Source organism: Erinaceus europaeus, chromosome 14 (genome assembly GCF_950295315.1).
Source record: "Erinaceus europaeus chromosome 14, mEriEur2.1, whole genome shotgun sequence".
Classification (NCBI taxonomy): Eukaryota; Metazoa; Chordata; class Mammalia; order Eulipotyphla; family Erinaceidae; genus Erinaceus; species Erinaceus europaeus.
In genome coordinates, this window is record NC_080175.1 from 12,397,230 (window position 1) to 12,414,529 (window position 17,300).

The 17,300-nt window shown below is 38.2% G+C and overlaps 1 protein-coding gene across 4 annotated transcripts in view; it reads right to left on the reverse strand.

Annotated features, from left to right (window-relative positions):
• ATRNL1 (attractin like 1) overlaps positions 1-17,300 on the reverse strand; it is a 700,209-nt gene that overhangs the window by 547,202 nt on the left and 135,707 nt on the right. For all 4 annotated transcript variants that reach the window (XR_009544641.1, XM_007519967.3, XM_060171225.1 and 1 more), the window contains exons 17-18: positions 13,485-13,673; positions 4,939-5,157 (exon numbers count right to left, since the gene is read on the reverse strand). Coding sequence is in view for 3 of the 4 variants with exons in the window: in XM_007519967.3 (XP_007520029.2) it covers positions 4,939-5,157; positions 13,485-13,673 (408 nt within the window). In the remaining variant the exon portion in view is untranslated. The remainder of the gene's footprint in view (positions 1-4,938; positions 5,158-13,484; positions 13,674-17,300) is intronic.

The window sequence follows — 17,300 nt, forward strand, 5'->3', positions numbered from 1 at the left end:
TATTATTGTTGTTGTCATCTTTGTTGGATAGGACAGAGAGAAACGGAGAGAGGAGGGGAAGACAGAGAGGGGGAGAGAAAGATAGACACCTGCAGACCTGCTTCACCGCCTGTGAAGCGACTCCCCTGCAGGTGGGGAGCCGGGGGCTCAAACCGGGATCCTTATGCCGGTCCTTGTGCTTTGAGCCACCTGCGCTTAACCCGCTGCGCTACAGCCCAACTCCCTCTGCATGTTTTATAAAGCAACTTGTTTCACTTTAGACAAATATTTTAAATGCTACATTTAAAACAAAAGTAGCAAAACTTACTGTCTAGAACTCAGAACATTTAAAAGTAAATAGTCATTTTTTTCTTTTACTATATGCAAAGAATAAAATCTCTAAAATGCAGACTGGGTCATTTTACAGATGAATATAGAACAACTGGCACAAAAATGATGATCAGATAGTCAATAAGCAGATAAATAAAACAAAACTAACCTCAGACTATGTTTAATTTAAAGGGAGGCAGGCAAAGAGATTAACGGGGACAAAGTACAGATGGTGGACAAATAATAAGATAGTCACTGGAAAATAATACCTTTAATTTAAATGGCACAAATGCTCTCATTTAATGACAGGCACTATTAGATTAAAGAGAACAACCTTACAATATATTATCTATTAAAAAACATTGTCTACATAACATATTTTAAAGTAGAAATATGAAAATGACATAAAAACAATGAGAAGCAGTTTTTAGAGGGAATTTGCAAACACAAGTTGCTTGTGAGAATTAAATAATAGGATCAATCACATAAGTTCCCCTTTAAGTAATTAGAGGACAAAATTAAAGTAGAAAGTAAAGTCGGAGAGAATTAATAAAATATTAATGAGTAATAGAGACAACCAATATACTAAAGTAAGATAATTTATTAGTGTCTGAGCAACCTCTAATCTAACTAATCAACAGAAAAACACAAATAATAATACTAATTGGTACTATTATTATTGTTGTTGTCATTGTTTTACCAAAACATTGATCAATTCTGGTTTATGGTGGTGCAGGGGATTGACTCTGAGACTTTGGAGACTCAGGTATGAAGAGTCTCTTTGTATGACTATTATGCTATCTCCCACCCCACAAATTATTGATACTTGTTGTTAAAGTGAATTCATATTAAGTTTAATCAAGAGAAGGAGATAGTTTAATAAAGAGTTTCATAAAAGAAACTAATTATCAATCTCACTTAAGAAAAATAATACACAGAGAAGCCTCATAGCAACTTTTAAAAAAATAAAATTTCATCCAAAATTCCTCCACCAAAGAAAACTCTAGATACAAACAGCTTTGTGGGTAAATACTTCCAAACATATGTAGAAGAAATGATATCAATTTATATAAGCTCCAAAAACAGAGGAGAAAGGATGTCTCAGGTTAAAACTGATTACTACATATATACAACAAGCCAGATGTCAGGAAACCTACAGAACAATATTTTACCAATTCAAATGCAAAAAAAAACCCCACAAATTTTAAAATCAATTAGAAGCAAAAAGGGTCCTCAAACAATAAAACTACTAATTAAAATACTGTGAAGATTATAATAAATGTCAACTCTTTTTTAAAAAAAGCCTCTTCAAATTGATACGCACATTTAACAAAAAAACAGCTAATATCAAATTTAAGATATATGGCTAAATACTTTTAAAATAAGATAAATGGTTTCTCCTACTAATCTAATTCTATGTTGCACAAAATAACATGGATTATCTATAAAGGGGAAAAATCTCTTTAATTTTCAAGACTACGTAGCAAGTATTACTGGACCCTGTGTCCATTTCCATTGGCCCATATGGTTTCAGTACAAGAAATAGTTTGAGTCTTATCTCATGCATCTTCTGCAGCAACTCAACGATTCTACTACCTCAAATGTTCACTGTTAGAGAAGAAAATTATCAAGATTGGCTGGCACTTCTCATAAAGGTAACACCTCCAGAGGTGATGGCTACAATGCCCATCCTCCTAATTCCTATATGAGTTAACCCCAAGGAGCACTGCGCATGGCATTCTTTCATTTGTCACTAGTGGTTCTGAGTTCCAAATTCCTAAAGAAAATCTTCAAATCAATGAAGTATATATTATTGCCTTTTCCCCCCTTTTGTTACAAAACTCCTTCCACTCCCACAATTGTGTATCCTAAGCTCATTTCCTAAATAAACTACTTCACCAACACTTTTATGACAGCCCATTGCTGCTTCTTTTTCACAGACCCACATTATTCACTCCCTTGCCTATTTCAGGTTATTTACCAGCACTGTCAGTAAGGCACCCACGCTATTTTATGTTTGCGATTTCATCTCCTTTCCATACATATGTATTTGATAGCATTTACCATTATTTAAATTAGTGAATATATGTATACATAATTAATCTGAGTTTGAATTGTGATAATAGTAATAATAATAGTCAAGGTTTAATTTTTTAAAGATTTAAAAAAAAAATCTAATTTATAGTTAATGTTATCATCACATTATTTGGTAATTGGGTTAACTTTGAAAAGTCCTTTTGTTAGGGTTTGCTGTACAGTACTCAGTATCTTGTATATAGCTGTGCTATTGGTTGCTTCTGATCTACTTGATCTAGGCTTTTGAGAGAGTCTGCATATCAATTACACAGCCTATATATTGAAAAGATTCAGTTTGTGTTTTGAAAAACTTCGAGACATACAATTAATTTCCCCCCTCTCGTATTAATTAGTGATTTATATGACTACATTTTACTAGGAGTGTACATAAACACCATTCCCACCACCAAAAGACTATGACCCATCCCTCCCACCCACTCCCACCCCCCCACTGTCCCAGGAAGCTGCATGTCTACCCCTCACCACAGGGTTTTTACTTTGGTGCCCTACTTACATAGATTGTCTTTTGGAACCCTAAGACAGCAGGAACCTCACATCTCCACTATAGAGCCTCTACTTCCCCCAGTCCTGGAACCATTGGATAGGGCCCACTTTCCCATATGCCTCTCCCAATCCATATCAAATAATATTGCATCTGCCGATCACAACCTAACCAACACGATGGCCACCTCAACATGCTTCACTTCAGACTGTGTCCAGAGACTTTACTTGTGGAATGACAGCCCTTCAGCTTCATTACTCGGGTGAGACCTTTCCTTTCATAGTATACTCTAATTCCATCTCAGGTGGTTCACTTTCTAACAAAGTCCCAAAACCTAGATATACACCAGTTTCTGTGAGAGAGAGCATATGTTCACACGTATCCGTATACTGTAAAATATATAACTGAAAGCAGAAGTACACTGGAGTTTGCAGTGAGTACCCCCCTAACACTTCCTCTCCACTATTCCAACCTTTGGGTACATGATTGCTCAACAATTTGTTTGGCTTCGTATGTTAACTCTCTTTTCAGTCACCAGGTTCCAGATGTCATCAGGCTTCCCTGGACTGAAGACCCCACCAATGTGTCCTGGAGCTCCGCTTCCCCAGAGACCCACCCTACTAGGGAAAGAGAGAGGCAGACTGGGAGTATGGACCGACCAGTCAACGCCCATGTTCAGCGGGGAAGCAATTACAGAAGCCAGACCTTCTACCTTCTGCAACCCACAATGACCCCTTCTCTCCCCCTCTCTGTCTTCCCCTCTTCTCTCCATTTCTCTCATAACCCACAATGACCCTGGGTCCATGCTCCCAGAGGGATAGAGAATGGGAAAGCTATCATGGAGGGGGTGGGATATGGAGATTGGGTGGTGGGAATTGTGTGGAGTTGTACCCCTCCTACCCTATGGTTTTGTTAATTAATCCTTTCTTAAATAAAAAAAAAGGGAAAAAATCTATATTTATTTATTTTCCCTTTCATTGCCCTTTCTTTTTATTGCTGTAGTTATTATTGTTGTTGCTATTGATGTTATCATTGTTGGATAGGACAGAGAGAAATGGAGAGAGGAGGGGAAGACAGTGAGGGGGAGAGAAAGACAGACACCTGCAGACCTGCTTCACCACCTGTAAAGCGACTCCCCTGCAGGTGGGGTGCCAGGGGCTCAAACCAGGATCCTTATGCCGGTCCTTGTGCTTCGCGCCATGTGCCCTTAACCTACTGAACTATTGTCCAACTCCCCAAGGTTTAATTTTTAAAATTCACTAAAATAAGCTTACTCATAACCTGGAGAGTATAAATTAAACAGGTGAGATTAATAGAAGAAATAATCATACACATTTCTTCTTGATCTCAAATGAATTATAAATTTAATAAATATTTTTCTATAAAATCCTATATTTAAGACAATTTTTCTCACATTGAACTTTGTATACATATAGATTCATATTTATATAGTCTAATTTTTAGTCCATACAACATTAAAAACACCTGTAAGCAGTAGGCAATTAATAAGTACATACTGAGTTAATTTTTCAAGAAGTTTTACTTAACTCAGTATAATAATAGGGTTACTATTAAAAAAAATCTGCAAGACTTAATGACCTTCATAATTAAATGATAAAATAAAAATTAATGGAAGTTTTCAAAATGAAGTCAACTGGTACAATCATAAAAATCTCATGGCATATTCTCATACTTAGTCCCAAATCTGAGAGAATCCTATGAGTTGACTTTAGATCTAAGATATTATAAGATTACCAACAACAAGATACTTATACAGTAGGAGAGAAAATTGGCCTGAACTTTTTCCTCTTGACAGTTTAGAAGAAACAAAATCTAATAATTAATTGTGTTACATGCATCTTTTGGTCTCCTTAATGATTCCAGAGTATCATTTGCACAAAGCAGGTAAATAGAGAGATAAAATTATTTTTTAATCTTTTAAATTTGAGACTCATTTTAATTTTTTTCTAAGTCATTACTACAGAGTTGGAAAAATCCTTCTTGGCTTACTCAAACATTAAAAAAAATTTTTTTCATCACATTTTTATTACCTGGGCACTGGATAAAAGACCACTCATAATTCTTTTCTTTGGGACAAAGACTGGTATCAAGAACCATCTCATTATTGTGTGTTCCAATAAGCTTCATAGGTCCCCGGGAAGATCCTTCAAGACAGTGTCCTCTTCCAGTGTTACTAGGATCATTGCACCAGCCACACCCAGGCTGTTCCAAACACTGTCCACAGGTTCTCAATCCAGAACAATTTTGAGCTGTATAAAAGGAACATGAACAAATATGTTCTATGCCTTTATATTCTACAAGAAATATAAATCAGAAAGGCATAACAAGGTCACCTGTAGTTAATATAAACATGTAATGATAATGCTAAGAGACAGCAGTTATTTAAAACACGCATCATTTAGGCCTGATTGAGCACACAATGTTGCGTGTTACAATGCGCAAGGATCCAGGTTCGAGTTCCTGGTCCCCACCTGCAGGGGGAAAGCTTCACGAGTGGTGAAGCAGTGTTGCAGATGTCTATCTGTCTCTCTTCCTCTCTATCCCTCCCCCTTCCCTCTTGATTTCTGGCTATCTCTATCGAATAAATAATTAAAGACAATAAAAAATTTAAAAAACATGCATCATTTTAAAACACATAAATGGACTGATTTGAAGGTAAAAGAAAATCTGTTATAACAATAACATAGAGGAAAGTCAGCACTTAAAAGCTCCAAGAACTTAGCATTCAAGGAGCTGATCCAGAAGACCCCAAGATATATTTACCCTTGTCTGTACTACGTAGAACCATGTTAGCTATTCTTTGGCTGAGAGCTTTCTGGGAAGACCTCTACATCTATCTGTGAGTATTCAGTACAAATGATAAATGTCTATTCCTCATAAGGGTTGAGCCCCACTGGATCAATAACTCAACAACGAAATTCCTTCCAGCTAATTTAAAGCAATCAGGTGATAAGTAAATTAAAACAACTGAAAGAAACAAAGTAATAAGAACTGGACTGACTGCCCCAGCTAGACTGCCAAGAGTATACACTCTCACTGATGTCAAGGGCTGAAGATATCACTCCAAGAGACTTACCTGCTGATGTTAAACATTCTGGTTAGTTGATGTAGAATAATAAGCTTCAAGAAGGCGTAGAAATACCATGATATGTTTCCCCAGGATGAACATATTACCATTTGCTACTCCATTACTAAAGGTTTTATGCATTAATGGAATAGTAAATAAATAGTAACAATTCCCCAACTATAGCATGACCTGTTGCTGTGGATGTTTTGTATGATGAGAATTTCTAAGACTAGAAGCTAGAAGGCAGAATATGAATACAATCTTCTAAATTTCCAAAATAATAAATTTTTTAAAGAATAATATTCTTCAAGAGACCAAACACAAGTGACTAAAGTTAAGTGTGTAAATAAAAAAAATTACTTGCATAAGCATTTCATTAAATTGTAAATAACCCACAATATTGTTGGCTAGGTTATTCTAATTCTCTTTAAAACTATATTCAGTTGCTATAAACCCAAAGGTAAATAAATGGTGAGAAATGTGACATGAGTTACATTATCTTGAAATTCCATGTTTTAATTATCATGAATTAAAATAAATATTAATTATGCATCACTCAGATTACATCTATTTTTATATTTGATATCTCCAAGTGAAGTAAATTTTCTCTTATGACAAAAATTTTAAGTAAATTATAACCATCAGAGTGAAAGAAATAACCACAGTAGCCCTTTCCTGACTTTTCCTGGAATTTTAGGCATCCAACAACTGGCCTACAAGGGCCTCTTGAGAGAAATTTTCGCCACAACCAGTATCTACACCTTAAAGTAATCAAAGATTACAGTGGAACCTTATCGACTTTTTGAAGCTACACCACAACTATTGCTCTATATAAGATCTAAAACTTGACCCAGACTTCAATGCCAACACCTACCCTCCTGGTACATTGTTATCAGAAAAACTTGTGGAATGTGGTGTATTCTTCATTACGTGGGAGTTGCTCCATTAGACTGATTAGATTACTTCCTCTGTAAAGGAACTCTGGGGTACCTCACCTTCATCTCAGTAAAACAAACACTGTTTCTGTGGGGTCCCTACAGGAAACTTTCCTGTGACTCAGGTGTATCTGCAGAGGAAACAGACTTCACATTTCCTACACTGAGATTAATACAGTGAAGAGAATATCTATGCAAACTTAGATAGGTAAATACACAGGAAATATGTCTTTATCTGATAATAAAAAAATAAATAAGATTAAAATGGAAGTGTAAATATAAGATAGTAAATTATGACAATTATCAAAAGAACAGTCATTGTAAGAATCAAGGTAAAAGGAGAGGGTAACAGCAAGGAGAATTTTTGGAGCAGTAAATTGATGGCACTGATACTATTAACGATAAATTTCCTTAACCATTTGTAAAATCCACATCAGGAATGAACACTAAACTGTGGACACTAAACATCAATGAAGTGTGAGTGTAAGTGCATGAATTACAACAAATGAGCCTTACCTGTGTGGGGTTAGCTGACAATGGGTTATATTCTCTGTGTGCCAACACTGGACTTAAGAGATGTGTACTTTAAGGCTCTCAATATTGCTGTGAAATCAAAGTATTCTTTAAAAGGTTTAATTAGTGAAAGGTTATCTTCACTAATTGCCAAGAAAATCAAAAGGACCTTAAGCTGAACATATACATGAAGCTGTAAAATACTGAAATACAGAACTGCACGATGTGTACTTTAATTCTCATGTCTCTACTTACTCCATTTTCACATTATCCACTTAATTATCATTTACTAGAGGTTTTACGTATTAAAGACAGATTGTCCTATTATTGCTGTAAAGGCTAATCTATTTAGCAAAGAGATGTCTGAACACAGTCCAGTTTATGTGGTACACTATCCATGAGCCACTTCTTCAGTCTTCTTCTTTATTACATTAATTAGTTCTATGGGAGATAAATATTGTCTTAAATAATCTCCCTGAAATTGATTTTCAAAAACCACTGCTTAAAATTTATCAAATAGTAGTAATCCCAGTGGCTGCTAAAATTTCCATAGAAACTAGTACACCAAATTTGTCTTAAATGTATCTTTACTTCAAGTTGTGAAAAAAAAATTTTTTTTTTTTGGCCTCCAGGGTATCACTGTGACTCAGTGCCTGCACCACCAATCCATTGCTCCTGGAGGTGATTTTTTTCCCTTTTTTGTTGCCCTTGTTAATTGTTACTATTGTTATTGTTGCTACTGTTGCTGGGTAGGACAGAGAAATCAAGAGAGAAAAGGAAGACAGAGAGGGGGAGAGAAAGACAAACAGTTGCAGACCTGCTTCACTGCTTGAGAAGCAACCTTCCCACAGGTGAGGAACCAAGGGCTCGAATCCGGATCCCTACGCCGGTCCATGTGCTTAGCGCCATGAGAGCCTAACTCGCTGTGCCACCGCCCTGCCCTCTCAAGTTGTGAATTTTAAGATTATAATTACAATCGTCTTGTGTAGCTGCACAAGACTAAAGAGCATTATAGATATTTGGTTTTTGTTTGCAAGAAAAAGTTTTCCTTGAAGCTCCATTTACAAGGAAACCCCAAATGATCATGGAAACAATGCTGTAAACAACATAAAACTAAATAATTTCTAACAGTTGTATTCATAACTATAAAAAATGCCATCAGACTTGCTACTATCAATTCCTTAGGGAATAACTAGAAACAAGTGGTGCTCAATGGTAACGGGAATCTATTATATCTAATTCATTCAGGGAAAAAAAAAAACAGTTGTAACATTAAAGGCAAAAAACAAGACAAAAACCATTGCCCAGAAGCTGATGTCTGGGAAAATAACATTCAACTGCTTTTAGCACTTAAGATTTTGAGCAAATCTGTCATCTCCATTTCTAGTCCTCATTGCATTTCTTGGCCTCTCCTCACCACTCAATAAATGTTTGTTGGTTAAAACATAGAATAACCGAGAGCCCTCCCTACTCCATCTCTTTGACTCTTTACTTCTTTGAGAAAGTGAGAACCAAGAGAGAAGAAAAGAGACACAGAGACACTACAGGGTCGAGCGAGATAGCATAATGGTTATGCAAAGAGACTCTTCATGTCTGAGGCTCCAAATTCTCAACTTCAAGCCTCCACATAACCATAAATCAGAGGTGAGCAGTGAAAACAAGAAAGTTTTTTTTTAAAAAAAAAAAAAGGAAAAAAGGAAAGGAGTGTCATTGCGGCACTAACTGATCAGCTATCATGGAGCACGCTCTCGGTTCGATCCATGGTGCTTCTAAGTGATGTCAGGCCTCTAATCCAGGTCCTCATGCATGGAAGGCATATGCTCTACTGAGCGAGCTATTTCCCAGCCTCTATTCTTCTGACTGACTGACTTACTTCCTCTCTCCCTTCCTTCCTTCTTTCCTTCCTCCCTCCCTCCCTCCCTCCCTCTCTCCCTCTTTTCTTCCGTTTTTTCTTTCTTTCTTTGTATTGCCAACAGGGTTATCACTGGGGCATGGTGCCAACACTATGAATCCAGCGTTTTATAACATAGGACAAGGAGATATTGAAGAGAGTATAGGGTGGTAGAGAGGAAAGAGAGATAGAGAGACACCCGAAAATCTGATTCATTGCTTGTGAATCTTTGCCTTGCAGATGGGTAGCAGGGCTTGAACCTAGGTAGTGATAATGTGTGCCCTCAACCGTGTACACCTGGTCCCTCCATTTCTCTCTCTGTTTCTCAGAGAGGGAGGCTGCTCCATTTAGCAGTCAGCAGATTTATGAACCCGAGCTTTCTTTTGGTAGTGCATCTGTTGTTTTGATGCTTATTCCTCGGATTGAGTTGTTTCCAGACAGGATGATCACCCAGTTTCAGTAACCTTTCTTATTGGATTGAATGACTTGCTCTGCTAGAGGGAACAGACTTTTAATAGCAGGTGAGAGGTGTGAGAGAGAGAAAGTGCATGTGTGAGAAAGAGAGAAAGAGAGAGAGAACGAGAGAGATAGGCAGTACTGACCCATCAGTCATGAAACTTCTGCAGAGGAAGAACTTCCTAAAAATTATTTAGAGTTGCATATGTGTAGAAGTTGTCTTCTTGGCCTTCTTGGCTGATAAGTCTCTATTTATTATTATTTTTTAATTGAATGCCTCCTTCTTTTGTTCAGGTTTTAGAGAATAGCCTAAACTAGTTCTTTCCCAATAAATTTGGGGTCAGTGAAGTCTCTGAATCCTTGCTTGTTGAAAGTATGCATTTGGTGTCCCAGGAGGTAGTGTAAGGGAAGTGCTAGATTTGCAAGCCTAAGGGTCTAGGTATTATTATTGACACCACATGTGCTGGAATGATGCTTTGGATCCTCTCTCTCTCTATCTCTAAATAAAACAAATCTTAAAAAAAAACAACTTTTATTTGGAGAGTCAAAAGGTTGAAGGTGAAGTTCTGATAATTCTTTGTTCAGGAGCTGTAGCACTTAATATTGTGGATAAAAAGGAACGGAAGGAAGGAAGGGAGAGAGAAAGGAAGGAAGGGAGAGAGGAAGTAAGTCAGTCAGTCAGAAGAATGGAGGCTGGGAAATAGCTCGCTCAGTAGAGCATATGCCTTCCATGCATGAGGACCTGGATTAGAGGCCTGACATCATTTAGAAGCACCACAGATCGAACCGAGAGCGTGCTCCATGATAGCTGATCAGTTAGTGCCACAATGACACTCCTTCCCTTTTTTTTTTTTTTTAAATTTTCTTGTTTTCACTGCTCACCTCTGATTTATGGTTATGTGGGGGCTTGAAGTTGAGAATTTGGAGCCTCAGACATGAAGAGTCTCTTTGCATAACCATTATGCTATCTCCCCTGTCCCTGTAGTGTCTCTGTGTCTCTTTTCTTCTCGTTTCTCACTTTCTCAAAGAAGTAAAGAGTCAAAGAGATGGAGTAGGGAGGGCTCTCGGCATCGGTCTCATAAATATGGCAGACCCTCCTGAGATCGCTCCCCAGTGAGGAAGAGCAAAAGGGCAGTTATTACATGAGCCACTAGGATCATGTTTGCCATAATCCATCACGGTAATGCTGTCAGTGGCTGCCCAAGGAAGCCAACAGGCCAACAAGGTACTTAGGAAAGTTGCAGGAACAAGCTAAGTGATGGCCCATACTGTCCTACTACAAAACCTGCAACTGGGTATTTCAAGCTAGGCTCAGACCAAAGGGAAAACACTCAACTGGCGCAATGACAGGAAGAGAAGCTACTGGTACTGGTACTTTAAAGCAAGTTTTAAGAAAACTGAACTAAAGTTGGCATGCTCAGATCCCCCTTATAAATACCGAAACTGTTTTTCCCTTTACTTGTTGAATTTTGTTCCATGACAGTACATGCCTACATATAATAAATACTAAATTTCAAGAGGCCGCTCTCGTCTATCAGGTAACTGCACAGGAACAACCATTCCTTTGGAGTTGGCAAAGGTCTATTGGATCCGTTCATTATAAACCCCCAACGTGTAGGGAAAAACATGAGAGGGAAAACAAAGCAAAACAAGCCTATTGGTTCCTATTCCTTCTGTCCTGCTGAACCTACTGGACACTGAGGAGTAGCAAGTGTGGAATTGAAGAATCTCAAAATAGTCCTCTCATTTTATCTGTGCCTGCTTAAATTTAGCAATTAAATTTTGCTTTACTTTGCTCAAATATAGTATAAATGGAGCAATGCTCTAGCATATGTAATGCTAGGTACTGAATGAAAGGGGACTCATGCATGAAGTCCCCACAGTCTCGCTACTAAGCCACTCCCCTGGTCACTGCAGCTAACTGGTCGATTTTGCAGCTAATCATGGCTGCAGAATGCTGACTCCTGAGTCTTCAGAAAGCAACTTATTCTCCGCCCCCCCCCCAGAAAACCAATAAACATAAAGATAAATTACCAGAGTCACAGAGTCCAATTACTAGACATTAATGCATGTATTCAATATTGGGAAGCTAGTGGTATGAGCAGTGGAAATAATTCTTTCAGCATTCTTCCTACAAATCTGAACAAACTGATTAATTCTCATCCCTCGTGGAGAGGCACCTTTTAAAGAGTGGATTTCGGAGCTACTCATATTTTCAACAAACATGGAGCTAGCAGAAGCCAGTAGTTCCTACAATCCCCCAAGCAAAAGAGGTTGTATGTAGTCTCAAATTCCTACAAGGTGTGTATTTAAATAGATAGATAGATAGATAGACAGACAGGCAGATAGATATTGTTATTATCTTTATTTATTGGAAAGAGACAGTGAGAAATTGAGAGAGAAGGGGGTGACAGGGAGACTGTCAGAGAGATACCAACAGCACTGCTTCACCACTTGCAAAGCTTTACCCCTGCAAGTGAGGACCGGAGGGCTCGAACCCAGGTCCTTACACACTGTAGCATGTGTGTTCAACCAGGTGTGCCACAGCTCGGCCCCCAAGTTGTGTAATCTTACAAGAAACAAGTATGCTGCAATTCACATGGTAATAAAATTGAAACACGATTTGTATTTGTAAGAAAGATTAGGTCATAAGCAAACAGTAGGCCATATCGAAGTCAGGTGCATCTTCAACCTCGGTCCTTATAAAACAGGAGAGGAGAGCAGCAAAGGACAGGCTTCTCGCCTGAAGCATGACCCACAGCTTATATGACTTACTACATGGTGCCAACACTTTCTGCATTTGTAGCAATCAGGCCAGCACTTGTCAATGACCACATAATTCGAACTGAATCACAAGGAATCAGACTAATTCAAATTGGAAAACTTACAGAACTACTTTAACAGATTCTTTGGAAATGTCTTCACTGGGGGCCAAGAGGTGGCACACCTGGTTGAATAAACATGTTTTAATGCACAAGGAGTCAGGATTGAGCCCCCTCCCCCCAGGTCACCACCTGCAGGGGTGAAGCTTTGCGAGTGGTGAAGCAGTGTTACAGGTGTTTCTTTGACTCTCTTCCTTTGTCTCTCCCTTCCCTCTCAATTCCTGACTGTCTCTATCCAATTGATAAATATAAATAATTTTTTAAAAAATTCAAAAAAAAAATAAATATCAAAAAAGAAAGACATTGGGATTGGGCTAGATCAAAATATACTAAATAAGAACAACAAAGCAACATGTAACCATTAGAGTGAATACTTGTGAGGGCAAAGTAGTGGCATACTCAGTTGAGGACATATGTTGACATGGTCAAGGACTTGGGTTCAAGACCCTTATCCCCACCTGCAAGGGAGGAAGTTTCATTGTACTAGCACCAAGTTCCAGCAATACCCTGATATCAATAAAAATAAATGAATAAATAAATAATAAAGTGAGCAGTTGCAGGGAGTGTTATGCATCTGCAGCGTACACACAGAATTGGGAGAGGGCATGAATGGGCCAAAATCTCTTAGCATGTAGGATGAGATAGTGAGAGTCAAAGTTATGGGACGATGTCAAATCAGGAGCTTGCAGCATTAAGAGGTTTTTAGAACTGGCTGCCATTGTAGTTTTCTCATTTTTTTTAACCATCTCCTCAAATGTTTATTTCTCTTTCCATCATAGAAAAGTACTTTATGGTGTTAGCAAGTGAAAAGTTACTCTAGATAAATACTTACGAGAGCAGGTGGCCGTCTGCCACTCAAGACACTGCCCATAGGGAAAAGAGATTATGTAAGCGTTAGAGTCAACACATCGTTTTGTGCTGCTGCACCACATACACTCCATGCCGTTGCTTGTACAGTTGGAGCATGATGTCCTCAGAGAGCATGGCTTCTTGCATGGCCTTGCATTTTGATTGGGACTCACTAGAACAGAAGAACAAACAGGTTATTTGGTAAGTATGTCTCAACACTAGTATATGGGTTTATTTTGATTTGTCATTCAGTATTGTTGCTGTGAAGTAAAGTGTGTGTGGGGAGGATGGCAGAGAGAGAGAGATAACTCACTCCGTAGGATAAGATTTACCAGCCAGTTTCAACCCTGGAAGCACCACACAGGAGTCCCATAACACTGGAGGAAGTTCTGGTGCTGTGATGTCTCTCCATCTCTCTTTGTCTCTGTCTCTGTAATGACCTTTATCTGAATGTAAAGGCTGATTCAAGGGTGGCAAAACAGTGCATGTTCATCTCCAAAGTAATGTGAGGATAGGATAAAAATTAGAGTATAAATTCATAAATGAAAATTAAAACAATGTCAGTACATCCTTAATTTATAAACCAATTTTAAAAAATTGCAACTTCTTAGGAACTACCATCCACACATTAACAAGGTAAATAAAGTCAAGGAATATGTTTCTGAAATAAAAAAAAAGGTAATTTACCATAAAATCTGCATATAATATACAATACTTATGGGCTGCATGGTGGCACATCTGGTTTAATGCACATGTCTCCATGCGTGAGGACCCAGGCTCAAGCCCTAGTTCCCGCCTGCAAGGGGAAAACTTCACTAGTGGTGAAGCAATGCTGCAGGTGTTTCTCGGGTTCTCTCTCCCTCTTATCCCCTTCCCTCTCAATTTTTCTCTATTCTGTCAAATAACTAAGTAAATAAAATTATAAATAAAAACATATAGTCCTTATCACAAAAATTACAAGTGTTTTTTTTTTTACTTTATCAATAATGTGGAGAAACTGATACACTAATACATAGCAGGTAGGAATATAAAATGACATCATTTATATGGTAACCAGCATGGCAAGTCTTCGTAATATTAAACAATGTCATCATATGATATAATAACTCCTCTTCTGGTGATATATGCAAGCCACGTGAAAATAGGAATCAAAACAAGTACACCCTCTGTTTGTAGCTTTATTCTTCACCACTGTTCACCAAAAGATAAAAGCAACTCAAATGTCTAGCAGTGGATAAATGAATAAACAAAACATAGTGCTATGTATACATAGTCAAAAATTATTCAGGTTTTCAAAAGTAGGAAATTCTGACACAGCTTAAATATGGACGACCTGAGAAAACAGTACGTGATGGTAAATAAGCCAGTCACAAAGGCACAAACACCTTGTGACTCCACTTAATAAGCTGCATCCAAGCATACAGATAAAGTCAAAGGAGGTCTGGGTCTAGGGACTGGGAAGAATGGTGTGTGGAGTTAATATTTAGTGGGTTTGGGGCCAAGTGATGACACACTTAGTTGAGCACACACGTTACAGTGAATAACAAACCTGGGCTTGAGCCCCTCTCGCCCTCACCTGCAAGGGTGAAATTTCACAAGTGGTAAAGGAATGCTACAGGTGGCACTCTCTACCTCTATCTCCCCCTTCCCTCTCTATTTATCCCTGTCTCCATTAAAATAAATACATAAGCATATATATATATAAATTTATATGCAAGGGAGTTTACAAATATGAGTGTGGAAAAGTTGCCTTATGAGCAAATCAAAGTTCTAGAGGTGGGCAGCACTGATAGATGTATTACAAAGGAGATGTACTTAACACTGAATTCTACTCTGGAGAATATTTAAGGGGTACATGAATGTTACTCATGGTTTTGCAAAAATAATTATTTATTTATTCCCTTTTGTTGCCCTTGTTGTTTTATTGTTGTAGTTATTATTGTTGTTGTTATTGATGTCATTGTTGTTGGATAGGACAGAGAGAAATGGAGACAGGAGAGGAAGACAGAGAGAGGGAGAGAAAGACACCTGCAGACCTGCTTCACCACCTGTGAAGTGACTCCCCTGCAGGTGGAGAGCCGGGGGCTCGAACCAAGATCCTTATGTACATCCTTGTGCTTTACGCCATGTGTGCTTAACCCGCTGCGCTACCACCTGACTCCCGTTACTCATGTTTAACTACAATAAAAATGCAATGCTGGGGGCCTGGAAGTAGACAAATGGGTTAAGCACACATAGTACAAAGCACAAGGACCCGCCCAAAGATCCTGGTTCAAGGCCCCAGCTCCCCACCTGCGGGGGGGGGGGGTCGCTTTGCAAGCGGTGAAGCAGGTCTGCAGGTGTCTATCTTTCTCTCCCCTCTCTATCTCCCCTCCCCTCTCAATTTCTCTCTGTCCTATCCAACAACAACAGCAGCAACAACAGGAAAAAGATGGCTGCCAGGAGCAGTGGATTCGTAGTGCAGGCACCAAGCCCTAGTAATAACCCTGAAGGTAAAGTAAAATAAAATAATGCTTACTGATCGGTGAGGTGTGCAGCAGGTAGAACATATTCCCTGCCTAAGTGAAGGCACTTGATTCTATGCCTAACACCACAGAGGTGCTCTGGTCACACTCTATCACTTAAGTATGATATTAATAATTACAATAATATTCAATTAAAAAAAAGGCCAGAGTTCCTTTCTTACTTAATAAAATTTCCATTCAACAGCTATAACAGAAGACTGGGAGATAGCTCACTAAGAAGAGCACATATCTTACCACACAAAAAGGCCACAAATTTCAAGCACCAAAACCACACTGGAGCACCATGGCAGAAATAAAGCTCTACAGATGATGCGGCAGTACTGTCTGGGTCTGGGTCTGGGTCTGGGTCTGGGTCTGTCTCTCTCTCTCTCTTGCTCTGTCCCTCTCCCTTTCCTTCTCTATCTGAAATTATAAAAAGAATGGAAACAGTCCAGAAGCAGCAGGCTCATACATGCATGAAGCTCAGAGGTCACAAAAAGCAAATAATTAAAAAGAATAAATAAAAAGGTACCATGTTTCTTTTTGTTTGACAACTCTAATGACATTCTTCAAAATTAGAATTATTTTAAATTAGTTGCTAATTTTAAAGACAGATTTTTTTCCCAAATATAGTTAAGATGAAAGACAAGACAGTAATAATTTAAGAATACACTGTTACCATACTATAACTACAGTCATTTATGTTCATTTTTTTACAGTCTTTTCTTCTTGGTTGAACTAGAAGTCAAGGAAAAAGACCGTAATATCAAGAACGTCCTCTTCTGTTTCTTAATTCTGAGATAACTGGGAAATGTGAATAAAATGAAAATTTGCATAAAGACTGGAATAATGAAATGACACTGTAAGTGACTTCAAACCCACAGAAATTCACAGCCTGAAAGAAGTTAACATACAAAGCCAAATAAATTGTTGACTAATCATGAACCTAAAGACTGGAGAAGTGCAGATGAAGATTTGGGGGTCTACATTGTTTAGACAGTTAGTAGGTGTGGAGTTGTATCCCTTTTATCCTATGGTTTTTGTCAGTTTTTCCTTTTTATAAATAAAAATTATAAATATATGAAAGAAATTCACAGCCTGGAAGAGTTTAGAAGCACAAGTATAGCACAATGGTAAAGAAGGACTAAAGTGGTGTTAGGAGTGACTTACAGGGAAATAAGAGAACATACTCATGATAAACGTCTTCTAAGTCACTATTTCCCTAATAGAACAAAAATAAAAGGGGGAGGGCCTGGGCAGTTGCTCAGCGGGTTAACCGCACATGGAGCAAACAT